General features: G+C 42.1%; 1 protein-coding gene across 1 annotated transcript in view; it reads right to left on the bottom strand.

Moving 5' to 3' along the window:
- Positions 1-230: 230 nt before the first annotated feature.
- KIFAP3 (kinesin associated protein 3) overlaps positions 231-16,504 on the bottom strand; it is a 72,071-nt gene continuing 55,797 nt past the window's right edge. Inside the window, exon 20 of the mRNA XM_082766013.1 lies at positions 231-649. Coding sequence (XP_082622139.1) covers positions 541-649 — 109 coding nt within the window. The 3' untranslated portion in view covers positions 231-540. The remainder of the gene's footprint in view (positions 650-16,504) is intronic.

Genomic DNA, 16,504 nt, shown 5'->3' with positions numbered 1-16,504 from the left:
TGTGCCATCTTTCCATTATTAAAAGGTGTCAGGCCCAAGACTGGACTTCAGTAACTACGTGTGAAGACAGTGCCAGGAAATGCTGGGGCTTAACAGTGTTCCTGTTACTGAAGTGTTAGAGGGAAACAGTCCACATTAAACACGCTTCACATGAAGCATTCTTCTTAAATGCCTTGTAAAACAAATGAAACGTCGCTTAGAAACGCATTCACCACATTCAACACTGACCACGCAGGTTTTTATATTTAATAGAAATTAAATTAGTAGCTTAATATACATAACGTGACGCTTTCCAGTCCAGTAGCTTTCAATGCTTGCTTTCAAGTCACAGAGCAAATACTGTACAAAAATGATAAAGAGCAACTGAGGAGTAAAACAGTCACTACGACACTGGACCCAGAAAGGCTAGGTTTATCCAGAGCTACACACGCCAAAGGATACAGAGGGATGGACCCGTCGTGGTACAGTCATGCATTACCAAGGGACAGATCTCCTGCAGGCCGGGGCAGGGAGCAGTGTCTGGAGCACATGAGGGGCGTTTTATCGCGCCCCGTAGCTGTAGTAGTACGGCTCGTCCGGGCGGTACCCGTATGCAGTCGCTGGGCGGCCAGGAACCCCTGGTGTCTGACCAAATCCGTCAACTCCGATGCTATAAAAAAGAAGGGAAAGAAATTAAAGGTTTTTCTATGTTACAGAAGGTGTAGTGGTGCTGGTTGCTCCAACTCTGCTCACCACGGAGAGTTCAGCAAGCCATCTTCCCTAGCCAGCACTGCTCCAGCTTCTCTTCCCCTGGCAAAAATGGGTATGCTGCGGAGAAATCAACACACCTCCTGTCCAGGAAAGGCAGGCCTAGCAAGTCATTGCACTAACGCTTTAAGTTCTTTATTATTTTTATTATCTGAAAGCAGAGAAATGGAGAGCTGGCACTGTGGCATTAAAAGCAATTCACAAGAAGCTGGTTGACTTTCAGCTCAAGTGAAAATCCCGGGAGACACACAACTCTTCTCTCCTATCCTTCTACGGATTTACTGGCAAAGCACTTTGCTTCTGTGACTCAGTTTCTCTGTCTGTACATTGAAGGTTACGTGTATTTCTGGGAAGACTTCGAGTCTGCTTCTTGCAAAGCCCACTGGTAACCCCGCGCCTGCACAGCACATCCAAATAATCTATTTTTCTTCCAAAGCGACAGCCAATTTTTGAAGCCCCTGGGCAAACACCAGCTAGAAATGAGAAAGTGAGAATATCTGGCATAGCGACATAGTTCAGCAAAGGACAATGTTTCTGATGGGCTGCAAGACTGACAAGCAAATGGCAGAAAGAATTCATCGTATAGTACATGGCTACGTTCTGACGAGCCACAAGAAGCCATTTTTCATCCAGAAGAGCATCTTTTACACCTAAAAAGTCCCACAGCACAAGAACTGTGCAGGGAAAAGTGGCACATATTTCACGCTCAACAATAACTCTCATGCAGGAGGTAGAGGAAAAATGAGCATTGCCTAAGATACTGGATGCCTGCCTATTCTTAGCTATGTCACTTTTTAACTTCCACATCAGCAGGACAAATAGAAAAGGGTTCTGATTTATTGTCTGACTGAAGATGCATTGAAAGGAGCTGAACTTCCCTTCTGAAGACTGTCAAAACACAAAGAACCAAAGTGCTTTTGGAGTGGGGAAAAGCTGAAGCTCATTACTGCCAATTAGACATATGGAACATGGGTTATGCAACAGTCAAGGCCTGGGAAAGAATGACCCAGCCAGAAGACGTACAATGGGTGGGCCCCAGGCCCTGGCTCACCAAAAAGCTGGCACTCCCGCATCGCTTGGATTGAAAGGGCTCAGCTGAAGCACTGGGGGACCATGTCCAGCACTTTGTCCTCACAAAGAGATTTTCCTTGGTTTGTGCTGCCACAAGGGCTGAGGAAAGGACTCTGTGCCTGGTTTCTCAGGGAAACGGGTCACTTGTGGGATATCCTGATAATCACGCGAAGGTGGAAGGTCTGAGGCTGAGGTTTGTCCTCTGAGAGGGAGGGAACACAACCCACTCACCCAACTGCTGAGAAAGCCAGTCTGCTTCACCTGAATGTTTCTGGAGGAATGCAGTGCCCTGGAAGTGGTGTTTCCACATCTGCCTGCCTGAATTTGGGTTGGCAGTGCCTCTGCCTCACACCTTGTGCCATCAGTCTGACCCTAAAGTCCAAGCAGTCCCTTCAGCAGGGCCAAGGAAGCAGAGCAGGAGTACTGCCCCCTGCAGCAACGCAAAGCTACGTGAGCACATGCCTCTGGCTCCACATCCGCCTCTGGCCACCCTTACCTACTCCAAAATCCTATTACTCTTTTAGAAGCCCATTATGAAACGTGCTGGTAACATCTGAGGCAAATTCTCCAGGTCCCTTGTTTGTTCTTGGCAAACAAAAGCTTTCTTGGGAGTCTTCGAAAGCTTCAGGCCTGCTAAAAGATGGCACTGTGAGAAGTCCTGTTACTTTCTCTGCATTTCTTGTCTCCAGAAACACCAAACCCTGCACTCCAGCTTTCCCTCTGCCTGCACTCACTTCGGTCAGGGGATGGTCTTTGCTTCTGCCACTGCTCTGCAGCATGCAGACAGACCGCTGTCAGGCACAGCTCCCTGACCTGCAGAGCTTCAGGAACTCCTTTTGGTCCCTCCTAGCTCTTGTTCATTCTGCAACCAAACCCAAATCCTTTTTTCCTTTGGGTGAGGTGCAATAACGACGCTGAGCCACGAGGTGGCAATGGGTCTCTACGGCTGCAGGCAGAGCTCTCCCAGCTACTTCCAGTTCAGAAATCCTTATTCAAAAACTTTTAAATATATTTAAATTGATAAAGTGAGCAGGGAAAATATGGTTTCAATTACATTCTCAGCAAATCATTTTTATATATATAATTTTTTTTATAAATGTGTAAGTAATTAGGTAAAGATCCCTAGAGTTTAAACTTTGAGGAGTATCAGTTATTTTCAAATGGTTTAGACATATGTTAGTGTCCTGAAGAAAACTGGAGGAGATGGATCAGCTGATAACTGCTTTGGACAGTTTAAAAAGAAAAAAAAAAAAAAAAGGAATAGAAAATCACATTAAAACACCTTGATCAAATCACCGCTCTTCCCTATTTAAATATTTCTCATCAGTAAATGAAGGCTTGCCCCTGCTTCAAAAAAAAAAAAAAAGTTGGCTTCATTTTTACATCTCAGTGATCTTGAAACATCCCCAGATTTGCTTGTTTGATTGTTTGGGCTAGCAAACAGCAAAAAGCTTGTCCTCTCGGTGGAAGGGAAGGCTATTGAACCTCAAGAGGTAACAGGGGTAGGGCAACAAAACAGCAAACACGCGTCTGCGGACTGAAGTCTGGCTTACTCATGAGGCTGGCAAGCCAAGTGCAATGACTCTGCAAGCATAACCTACAGAGGTGGAGACGGGTTTCAAAACTGAGTCCTGCTGAATCCTTGCCACTCCTGCCAAGAACAGCAGAAAGGGTACAGCCGGGAAAGATGGTTGATTTCAGCTGTAAACACTCCTGGGCTAATGACTGGCCTGAGATGGTGATTTGTGCTGTGTGCTCTTAGATTTATACCAGCAATCGACTTCTAAATTTGCTCCTAGGTAAAGCATGTCGTTGGTTTTATTTATACAGCATCTACACGGAAACTGTGCTCAACAGAGCATCAGCCTGTCCTCCCAGGAAGTTACAGGCACAGTTATGCCATCAAGGCAACTGTACACATCCCCAAATTGTTATTTTCCTACCTTTAGGCAGCCGGGTTCAGCTGGACACCTACCCTGCGAGTTCTTTAAGGCAGCTTTGTCTCACAAAATCGCACGCGTGCGCACTGGTCGGAGCTTGCTACCCACGCAGCTGAAGCACAACTGCTTTCTTGTGCACATTTACCACCACGCCTGGAGCTCATGGAGTTAAACAGTGAACAGCACAGCTAATTACTATGTAATGCTAACCTCAGTTGCTGGTTCATTTTGAGACCCTTTAAAATATGAACTGTGTATTTTACCCCTATGCACTCTCTTAATGATTTGTTTTTTTTAGACTGAAATCACTTCCAGCCATCAGTTATACTCGCGGTCTCTACACATGCACTTCTCCAAGCACAAATATTTCTTTTTCCTATTGGTCTGCCAGCCCCTGTCAGAGCAAATTTCACTTTAAACTAAATGCTATGATACTTAAAACCTCTTGGATTACTCGGGCTGCTAGTGTGATCTATGACCTTCCCCAAATGACAGCTGAACTTTCCAATTTGCTTGTACTGCTGGGGAGCTGAAGAACACATGCTGAAGAGGAAAATGTTCCTGATGGGCATGAGGACGGGGAAGATTTCTTAACAGCTCTGCTTATTGATACTTAACGCCAATTCATAACATCCAAATTACTGTGCCCGTCTCAGATCCTTGGTGCCCTGACATCATTTAAAACAAAGTCCAACCGATCGCAGGAAATGCCAGCCAGCATCCCACTGCGTCCACAAAATACTTTCCTGAACTCCCTCCTGAACGCAGAGCCTCAGACAGGCTTTGTGGCACGTCTGGAAGACTTGGCTGCCTCAGACACTCCGCCAGCAGCCCTCTGCTGGGGTCCCCACGCAGGTTTCTGCGCTGCTCACGAGCTCGTGGTGCAGGCAGGGGTGCTCCTGAGGTTAGCCTGCACTGTGCTAGCACCTGGGTGCAGGCTGACCATGGAGCAAAGCTGCTTTCTGTGAGTTTTTGTGATGCGATAGACACCTGAGCCTGTCCACGCTTGCACTCACACTGTTAGCAGTGCTGGTGTTGACAAGCTGCTCTCAAACGGGGACTAATTCCTCTGGCAGAAGCAGGGCCTCAGAAAGGCAAATCCCAGATCACTTGGGAAATTCTTGCTTGAAACCAAGCCCTTGAAGTCCAACTGGAGACCCGCTGGTAGGATGCACGGATCTTGGAGTAATCCCAGAAAGAAAAACTGCTTGGGAAGGAGGCACGGAGCAGTACAGCAAAAAAAAACCATACCATAAAGAAAAGGTGGTGGCTGCCTGAGCAGGCAAAGGTGGCCCAGGAACAGAGCCTTGACTTGTGAGGGTGCCATATTAGTTTAGGAGCTTATAGTTTAGGACTGAAATTTCATCCTTTTCAGGTTCATGGTTAGAAGTTCAAAATTAAAGCACCCTGAAATCACCAGCCACTGAAAACGAAATCCAAGACAAACCTTACTTGAAGCACACACAGCTTCCCCCAGAGCTACATTTTCAGCTGCATCTTTTCTCATCACAAGCCTGCCCTGAAGCCCTGCCAGTCCTCTCCTTAATCTGCATCAGCAAGGCTCACGTCTGACAGGCTATCCAACACTCAATAGGGATACAAGTTTTATAGTTTTATTTTACAATAAAAGCACATTTTATTGTAAAATATATAAGTTTATAATTCACTAGGCACTCTGACCTTGATAAGACCAGGCAAACACAACGTGCACAGCTCTCAGCAGCCCTACCAGCTCCTCAGGAAGGAATCACACCATTCTCCACGTGTTCAAATGAAGAGCTGGGGGGGGTTATTTGCAGGCCTAAATACTCAGCCCGTCTTCACACACGCGACACCTTTTCTTGCTCCCACTGATCACACTTCTGGCTTCACAAAACCCCTGCTGAGTCAGAGAAGGGTGCAGTGCATCCCTCAAGTCCTCACGTTTCCCTTTGTGAGCCTTAGGATTCAGGGTGGTGTGCATCCTGCCAAAGGAGGTAGGAAACATTTTTGAATTCTACAATACGACAGAAACTTCTGGTTTAAGTTATTTCAGGTAACAAATACTTATGGTGGTGGAAGCTAATACCCTGCAGGTACAGCTAACCCAACGTTAACAAAGGCTCAGAGTCTGGGAAACCAAGGGCTCTCTGGCCTTTCTACTGATACCTGCCACCAACTAACTCTTAAATTATTTTCATAATAAACATCATGAAACAGTGGAAGTCATCAGAAAATGGCATACAGCTTTTGCCTTTGCTTAGGGTCTAGCAATTGAGAAGATGATCCTGTTTACTTCTGTGCCAGCTGCTGCTTCAGTTTTGCATTGCCAGCCATAATTTTTCCTGTCCTTCAAAGTAAGAAGGCAAACCATTGGTTAGAGAGAAACAGCATACAACTGAGAAGCCTTGAAAAAAAAAACAAAAAAACAACACATTTCTTTATATAAATGTTCTGTAACCATAGATTCTTCCACTACTGGTAATGACGTTAAACTATAAACCACAAGCCTCTTAAATTCTGCCTCTTACAGCCCCACTTTCTCCCCTATCTGGGAAGCTTTTTTCCCCATACTTTCTATCCCTCAGGCTCAAGTGGGAGGGGAGCTTTGGGGCAGGGACTCTGCATCAAACACCAAGCCTGCCTCTACGTTAGCATTTAATATTAATGTTCTTTTAAGAGTAATACTGTATTTGCTCAAAAGATAAGAGATGTCAGAACGAACCCAGGCGATGTTATTTTAGCTCCCTTGTGCACCATGATACAGCTTTTATGGATATGATCATGTCTCCCCTTCCATGTGATCCAGCTTTCTGCAGTGCACTTAATGACTTAAAGTTTCCAGTTGTTTCTGGACTGGGTGCCCAGTTGTATCTCAGCACAATACCGCTGTTTCTGCCATTTAATTATAAACAAATGCAGATCTGACAATTGTGGATATGCGAGCACTGCATCTTCTGTGTCAGGCTCCAGCTACGCATCAAGCAACCAGCATGCCAGAACTCACTGGTGGGAAGGCAGCATTTAAAAAACATATTTCCCAACTGAAGGGGAAGAAAGCACTGAGCTGAAAACAAATGACCCTGCTCAGCCAAATTCAGGCAGAACCTTGCTTGAAAGCCATGGAGCTTGCCATCTCAGCTCTGTGAAAGCAGCCCGGGACTCGGGCTCAGTTTCTTGCTCTGTCAGTTACCTGCTGTGTGATCCCAGGCAAGCTGCTCTTTTTCTCCATGACCTCAGTTTCCCAGCTGCAGTATTGACAGAAAACCAAACCAAACATTAAAGACACCAGATGATCAATTGCAGTAATTAGAAGACTCAAATTAGACCAGTAGAAAAGAATCAGAAGCCTTCATCTACAACACCCCTCAAAAAGAAAAAAAAAGGCTTTCTCAACTGCTAGGAAAGCAACCAATCCAGATGACAGCCAGCAGGGAAATCAGTGATTCAGGTGTTTCGTACAACTCTCCTGTTCCTCCGAAAGCCATCAGAATAACTTCCCCAGCGTTCCCTCACCCAGACGCACAGCTCCACCACACGGTAGGGGAGTTTCTCAGCTATTCTGCACAGGATTTGTTAAAGGTCAAGTGCACAGTCAGAGCTGGAACGGAAACCAAGAGTTCTGACTTTCCATTATAAGCCTGACAGAAACCTCTCCTATGCTCTTGGCTCAACAACTGCCCAAACCCGCTGATTAGATACATCCATTTCTAAAAAATTAATTAAAAACTACAACATAAAAAAGGCCCTCAGAAACAGGCAATAAAAAAAATAATCAAAGAAGATGTCTTTTCCTCCCCCTCTCTTCTTGGGCAGACTAAAGTATTTGTGTCAACACCATAAATTGAAGAGCACATTGCCTTCACCTTAACCCAGCAATAAGTCTGGCTTGGGGCTGTTTCAAACATCTCTTTTACTGAGCTCTGGTGATGTCAGTATTATGCTTTGTACGGCAGCTTCAGCCAAGAGCCAGAGCAGAATAAGATCCTGAAGTGGCAGCTCCACAGAGGTGACTTGTCACTGCCTGTATCAGCTCAGGATCTGATCCACATCTTGCCCAGGCTTCCGAGCAGCCTTCCTGTTTCCAGACGAGAAGTGTTTCTTGCTTCCTGTGCTAGGTTACAGATCAGGGTCACTATGGAAATGCGCTCCCAGATAAGCAGTCGAAGCAAAAATGCCAGTTCTCAGTGCCTTGGACTGAAGCACTCCTAGCTGAACAATTATTCCTTTAATATTTATACAAGCTCCTCAAGTCCAAGCACTGCCACTCAGCTCTGTGCTTCAGTACAAACCGGGAGAAAAGTTGGCCCTTGTGCACAAATACCCAGAGCTGTGCCAACAGGTTACTGGCTGATAGTCGTGCTGCCTCCAGGCTCAGCACCAAGAACCAGGCAACTCGACAGGGAGGATAATCCAGATGCTGCAGGGAAGGAGGGAAGAGTCAAAAAAAAATCTGCTCTGCCTTGGGTTACAGCTGCAGCCAATAAAAGCTTTCAAAGTCTCTTCTGAAAGTTAACATTACTAGGGGATTTGCAGTGTTCGCTAGAGCACACACAGCAAACGCAATGGGAGCATTATTACCGATGAATAAACATTCGATATTTTTGCCACCAGAGAGGATTATCCAGATTTCAACCCGTTTATTTATCAACGCAAGGCCCTAGTGAAGTCCTGTCAAAATCCATCCCAGGCCAGTGATCGTTTTAGTGGAAATCAAGAAGGAAGTAAATCTGAGCGCCTCTTACCACTTTTCTTTGCTCTACCACTAGATACACCAGGGAACGCACCAGATACAAATACAGATGTTGAATATTTTCTTGGAGATCTACATCTTTGAGCAACATTATTATGCAAAAATTTCAACTTTAATTAAATGGAAGGAAAATAAAATGTTTCTAGGCTAAAAGTTGGGCAGGGAGCCTTGGAAAAAAACAACAAAACTTAAAAAGCTCAAAACCCAGAAGGCAAATAAACTCTCTAAACTTGTAGACTTTTTTTTCCCTTTAAGTCCCATGGTTAAAAAAATCTTTTTGTTTTCCAGAGGGAGAGAAGGGTAGCTGTCATCATACATGCATGACTGAGGCTGATAAAGACAGATTCCGTGTCAAATTTTATAATCAACGCAATTTCAACTATGTGGCAAAAGAAATTAATTTGATATGTTCATTTGTTTTTTAATACCAGAGACTTGTTTGCAGCACACGTTCATTTCAGATAATAACGATCAGAAATATCCCACTGATATATGGGACTTAAGAACTACTCATTGTATGTTTAATTTTGAATCCTGTGAGCATGCTTATACGTAGCGTACAAAATACCCTTCACTTTATTACAGTTTTAAATCTTTCTTCCAGGTCTGGCCTTGCAACCACTTGTCTTGATAAAATAGGTCACTTGAAAAAGGAAAGCTCAATAAAATGAATTACAAAAACAACAAGATTAAACTGATTGTGCTGTTTTTGTACAGTGCAGCTGAATTCTGCAAATATGCTGCTGGCTGTGGTTTGGCATTTAACAGCATGCGATCAGTGAGAAGGAGGAAATTTTATTCTCATTAACTGTTGCAGATTTACTGCAGTGAAAAAGGGCTATGTAACCTGAGAAGTGACAGAATGGAAAGATCAAAGCAGCAGTCTGGAAACTAAATAAACCTTCTGGCTACTTCCTGCAAGGAAAATTCACTCTGGCAATGTAAAACAGAGTCCAGTTAAAAACTACTCTCAGTTTTATGAGCTGTCACAGCAGCTTGAGTGGTTTGGACCAGTCAAGTTTAGAACATTATATTTCCTTGTTTTTGTCTCAGATACTTCTGTAAGCAGTTTTATAGTTTCTTTTTCTTTTTTTTCATTTTAAAGAGAAAAATAAAATTCTTTTCTTTTGGTTGAAATCAAGAAGGTCACAGCTAAACTCATTAAAAACAGGCAGGTCTTCATTTGCACATTCCATTCCCATTTACTACGTTTTAATATTTTACTTTGAGATTTATAAGCAATGTACATTTGCTTTAATAACTCTTCCGCGTTCTGTTCACTTATTGTTTAATATAAGTGCAAATCAGTTTACAGAGCCCAGATGGCTTGTAACCAGGGAGCCAGTCTATTCCTAGTAGCACATCTGGAGGGACTAAGAGCAGCAGACAGAACGTGGGAATTAATTAATGTTACATTTCAAAAGAGGCAGACCCAGGTTTGGGGGATTTTTTGGTAGGACATTCCACAGGACTGGAGCTAACTGCTGCAGCATTTTGGCATTCTTTTAAAATTCTTAATAGCCACCTAGACCATGTTGGTTAAACGAGGCCAACTGCAGGTGGAATATAATAAAATCAAAAGCAGCCCAAAAATGTGAAAGACGAGTGCAAGTGAAAGAGGCCCTAGTATCCTATATTCCAAAAAAGCTGAAGTGCATTAAAACCTCAGCACTAACTCTTCCCAAACGACATCTGCACCTTGCTGAAAAAAATTACACCTTCAAAATATTCCCAAGCAACCTATTTCATCTATTAGCATACTAGTGTGATTGTTCAGAGCAATTAAACAGCTCTTACAGTAAATTAAACGTGTGCAACACGATCCTCCGTGATCAGGGACCACACACCTTGGAGAGGTGGTGTGGTCTGGTCAACGGGGCACAGAGAGCAGCCAGGAGAGAACTGCTCTGCTGAATGCTCTGGCACCTGGCTTTGGACAAAACTTTTCACCTTTGGTTCCCTTCCTACCTCAACTATCCTTGCTCTTTGGGCTAAGGGCCATACGTTGTGCTGTGGACATCAGCTGCGTGTTAGGGGACACAAAGAGCTGTTAGGAAGCTTCTCCTCGTGCAATCTAAGATGAGAGCAGTGATACATAAGCAACCAAGCACATTAAGAAGTTGCTGTATGAAGAATACTGTTTATGAAGACCAGTGTCCTTATTTCGGTGCAGTATGTGTGGATCTCCAAGCTCTGGGAAAATCTTTTTCCCTTGAAGAATCAAATCGCGGTCTTCAAAATTGCTACAATAACTGCCCACAGCGTAAGAGCATAATTTGATTCAATACATATTAGTGAGACCCGAACTGGATTGCAACATGATCAGGTTGCAGTACGTAATTTATATAAACATGGCTTTGAAACAACAGTATGAAAAAAATACTAAAATGACAACTAGCAGGGAATATGACCACCAACTATGACCACAATGGGGAAAGGAATGAGGTAACTCTAGTTTAATACTAGTACAGTAACAAATTATTATAAACTGGACAACAAAAAATTAAAGCTTGCATTTAAAAGCTTTGTGATAAAGTGTTCACATTCTGAAAGCACTGCCCTCACATCTACATGCCACAGGGAAACAAGTGCATACTGTGGATTTTGACATTCAGGCCATGATCCAAGACCTACCGAAATTAAGTCTGTCCATTTATCTGCCCTAAACTAATCAAAAGCTCCAAAAGACAGCAGATCCTGCTTCCTTACTACTATCTTTTAGATGCAAGATGTTCATTCCACGCATACAGAACACCTGAACAGACCCTGTTTGATGAACAAAAAGAAATGACTAAGCTTACCTGCCTGTTGCACATGAATAGTCACTAAATGCTGCACTGTCCACCTAAGAAGTGTGCTTTCTCATGGCAAGCCTTATCGAGCAGCATCAGAAATGTAGCGAAAACCTCCTGGCCATGCTGAGTTTAACTTCTTAAAAACTAAACATGTAGGCAGTTAGAACAACAGACTATGATAAAAAAAGATACAACTGCTACCACTAACAACATTTTTGTGGGATAAGAAAAACCAACAAAAAACCTTATTTGTCTCCAGAAACTTCATTGGTTCTGGGCCTCTCTTTAAGGCCTTTTCAAATTCATTTCAGTGGGATTTACAATTTGCTAATACTGATGTGTGATAAACTAATAAAAACTTGCCTACAAGGTTATAGGCCCAATTTACTAGTAAAACCTAATTCAATTCTCTTAGGAAATGCAAATTAAATAGTGTCCAAATGGTAGAAGCTGAGAAATGGTAGAAGCTGAGTACAACTCCGTACTTCAGAGGAAAAACTGTTTTACCTCTCCCCCCCCCCTCCCCCCTTTTAAAATAAATTTTAAGTATGGAAATGAAAAAGTAACGCACAAAACCAAGTGATATCACTATGGTAAAGTGTTTTGAAGTAGAACCATATTGCAATAATAATTTACATTACAGCAGCTTTTATTTCCGTCAATTAAAAGATTTTATACTTACTGGAAGTCCATCTCTGATCACACCTCTAAGACAGGAAAACATCGCTACCTCTACTCAAATGATGAAGAAATGTGAATACTTTCATTTCTACTCTAGCACAGACTCCATATCAGAACTTTTTTTTTTTTAATCTTAATTTTTATTTTTAAGACCTGTGAAACAAAGCTGCTTCTGCCACTTATGGCTGCAGAGTGTTGCATGAAGCAGCTCACTTTTACTGCCAACTCATGCACCAGTTTTTCACCTTCAGAGATAACCTGCAAGATGGCAATTAACTGCTGAAAGGCTCGGAAGGGAGAGCTCAAACTTCTAAACAAACCTTTCTGAAAGCCTGTTTCAAAAGAAAGATATGATGGATGAGAAATACTCCCACAGCAGGGTCCCCCCACTCCTCCAGTCTTTTCCTTAGGAAGAAGGTTCCTTATAACAGAAAGAAATCACATAGGGTTTAGAAACTAAGCAAGGAAAAGAAACCAAATCCTAACCTCAGTGCTTGAGAAGAACAACATTGGACTGCTTTGTGAAGATGAGGATCTATATGGAAGCTAGCTGTCAGTGCTGATGTAGGAGACAAATTACAGGTACAACTGATTAAAAACATTTTGGTAAACATTCAGAGTGCTTATTTGCCAGCACATGATGCAGTTCCCGCACCCAACCTGAACAGGAGCTACTCAGCTGTGACACACGACTGAGAGCTTGCACCACGCTGCAGAAGTTAAGAGGAGTGGAAGGCTACAGCCCTAGGTCCTTCCCTCAATAAAGTTCACATCTGATTTTCATCAAGGTACCCAAGCAAAAAAAAGCTGGAGATGGCTTAAGCCACAGTAACAGTCTTCTCTGTGCTCCACTAGCACCTATGGCCATTCTGCCACTGAAGCCCACACAACCAGTTTCTGCCAACCCAAGACACAAAACCTAGCTTATGTATGCCTGTATTTCCCCACAGACACAGCTTAAAGGCAGCACAGAGCAGCCTGCAGGGTCCTGGCTCCATGTCCCGAACTCACAAAATATCACGATGTCCTACCATGGTAAAAAGAGGAGAAACAGCTACAGATTTAGGTCGTGAATCCAGGTAAGAGCAAAGATATTTCATCAAGGAGTAAGACAGTCACCCCATAAAAAACAATTTTTTTTTTGCAGCTCTGCTCCATTTTATAATCAGGTTAAAAGGTTCTGTACTGGAGGAAGCTTCCTCTAGAAAAAAAAAAAAAAAAAAAAAAAAAAAGATTGGGCTACCTCCAGCACTCCTATTAATCTTTCTAAAGCTCCAGACAAGACAGGATTTGGGAAGTCTGATGAAGCTATTTACAACAAATTGCCTTTCACATGTAAAGGTTTCCACCATTATCTAGTTATAGCTGGGAAAGGTTAAAAAACTTCTTCCCAAAAGGGAAAGAAAAAATACTGTGGAAATCTCCATTATATGATATTTAGCCATCACTATGATGCCTGTGTCTTAAGAAAATAATCTCTAGAAGGTGATTAAAATTTGATAAATGACTGTAGATTCCTGAAGATGTCTTTCAGCTGTTTTTTCTCCCTTGCAGCTCAGACACTAAGCTGTCATCACTTTAGCCAAAAGGTGAGGGATTTTTTGTTTGCTACACTCGTAAAACTTTCACTCTATATTAAGAGTTATCAGAACCAGGAGCACTGAATACAGATTTTTAATAACAGATGAAAAATTCAAATCTATGCCTAATGCCCATCTGCTTCTGAAAGACAGTATGACGATTCAAAGCTGGTAATCTAATCACAAAAGTCTTTTCCTAGCCAATGAAACAACCTGGATACAAGCTGTCAAAACAACCTTCTCAGCCATTTATTTTGTGCAGAATGGAAAACATACCTTACGATCTGCTTGCATTCTGCTCCGAAGTTTTAAGGAAAACAAGAGAGGCTATTTATGTATTTTATCAGTGTTTTTACATACGTTCTATTCTGAAATAATTCTATGGACATCTTACACCACTCTATTAAAAATATAGTTCAGAAATAAGAGCTTTAATCTAAAGCTGTGAAGCCTCACAAGCTATATGACCAGAAACAAAACAATTCTATTTCTAACAATGGCTTGGGTCCGTAAAACAAGGGTGGCAGTATTATAAAATGCCAGCTTTCCAGGTTTTTGCTGATGTGCTGCTTCTCCTTTATGTTGACAAATACTGGAGACATCCAGTATCCTGGCTTGCCATCGTGGTATGGCCAGAATAGCATGCAAGCAAATTTACATAATAAATTCAGGGCTCGATACTTCTATAATTATTCTCTTCAAAATTGTTCTGTACTGGAGGAGTCCATCATCCAGGGCAGCATTCTTAACTCTGATGGTACTTAGAACTCTGTTTCAAAGGGAAGTCTAAGAAACCCTACAAAGGGAAGGTAGTATCTTTGAAAAATCCAACCCTTATGATATTTCACCTAGTTTGACAAATCTGTATATGTTCTTACTGCTAATAGTATTCTTTCATGCTTCCCTGTTAAAAAATTTGAAGAAAAAAACTAACTGTTCTAGTCCCTTGAGTCCAGGCACATACAAATATTTCAAAATTTTTTGTCTTTTATTTTTAAGAAAGCTCCTACTTTAATCTCGACTTCAAAAAAAGACTTTCCTACCCACATAAGACTGTGCAGCATGTCTGGTCCAACACATGTAGGTCTTGTGACTCCTAGGAGAGGGACTCCCCAGGAGATTGCAGCAGTAGCCCTGCTGGGTTACAGGGAAGTCAATTTCATTGATTACACACCTGGATATATCTGCTGCTCCAATTCCCTTCCATTTTCTTGAATGTAACTCAGTGGAACTGAAAAGGCAATCCCTGGACCTCTGCTAGAACTAACATCCTACAGGCAAGGCAGCACATGGTTTTCACTATCCGCTCCACGCAATACAACTGGTCTAAGTCTGATACACGGCAGCTGGTGTGGGCTGAGTTCCCTTGTACAGGTGTTATTAAATACTGCTTATGGTGAAAGCCTTTCAGGCAACTTGAGTTTGGTTACGGTCATGGAAAAGTCTCCCAGACCCCTTTCTTTGGTTCCAAAAAATGAGGTTGGTGATCAGACACTCTTAAATCCGGGTAATGCCTCCCTTTATGAATACACTGGGGACATCAACACTAGTTCAATACCAGCTCAGCTTCTCAATGAGATTCAGGCACTAAAAAGGTCAGTCTCGCTGGCTGACCTCTAAGTACGTTTATGCAGGCTCTCCTGAAGGTAAGGGGAAGTCCCGATTCAGTCTGAACATGCTGCAAGGGTAGGAAATAACCTCAGAGAAATTAAATAGCTGACATAGCCTAACTTTTCCTCCTAGGACTGCAGAAAGGAGAAGAAAGGATCATTCAAAGTTGAGTAGAAAGGAATCTGCTCATGGTTGTCACCTACCTCAAATTTCACAGGGTGGTCTTAAACGATGGAAAAGACTCACTCCGTTCCCAACTCACTGCACTGCTTAGCAAACAACTGTTTCTATTACAGAATAATAAAGCCTAATATAAAAGGCCAAGACCAGAAGACAGACACAACAACTAAATGCTTAATAAAAAGCGTAACAAATGAAAAGACTGAAAAACATGCATCTACTCATTTTAAAGTCATCCCTCCTCAAACTCACAAAAAGATCTTAGTATTAACTGACTTGTTAGTTGTCTATGCAAATCATAACAGCTTTCTTTTAAAAAGTTTCTGAAAACATATCCAAATATTAATAAAATGAACCATTTTTATAACAAAAATCTTGATTTATTAAAAGCTGGAACTGGTTAAAAATAAATCCTTGACATAAGGTTCTTGTTAGCTTTAAACTGTAAGCATAAAAATACCCTCGAATTATGTTTTGGTATGGATGAAATGTACTCTATATAACACATAAAAAGAGCCTTGACTTGCTGCTATTATTTTTAATTAGGGTCCCTAGCACGTATGGTTTTACCTTCCAACACCAATTGAAATTTGGGAAAAGGGAGGGTCTGACTCTTCAAACTCATGGGACTGGCAATTCCATGCCTCATGCCTGGAGCAATAATGCATTTTACATTAGCTCTAAGCATCAGGAAATCCTGGCTTCTGGCGCCAAGAAGTTCAAAACGGTAATGACACACATCTGAAAAGTAGGATTCGCCATCCGACTGCCAGTATCTATTCTATCAAACAATTCAGTCCTGCTATGTTACAAATAGGACAGAACATTTGCAGCAGTCCATACTGTTTCCAATTAGACTGTGTCTGGACTGCAGATAACCATGAAGCAGTCATACAAAAAAAAAAAAAAAGCCTACCAAGAAAACAGAATCGTAACAAGAAATCTGAATATTTACAGAGGGTATCAAAAAAGGGCAATTACAAAGTTTGCAGTTAGACAAATTGCAGTTTGTCTGTCCTCTTTTTTTAAGGTGGGCCTCCAAAATGCCTGGAGACATCACAAGGATATTCTACAAATGTTTATTTTGATTAAGGATACACCAGGTGCATTTTGCTACTCATTTTACTTGGAAGACAATCAGATTAAAACATGGCTTATTAACGTAGC

This window comes from Aythya marila, assembly GCF_965140915.1.
Source record: "Aythya marila genome assembly, chromosome: 8".
In the NCBI taxonomy this organism is placed as follows: Eukaryota; Metazoa; Chordata; class Aves; order Anseriformes; family Anatidae; genus Aythya; species Aythya marila.
The sequence above is the reverse complement of the archived record's forward strand: the minus strand, read 5'-3'. Positions and strand labels throughout refer to the sequence as shown.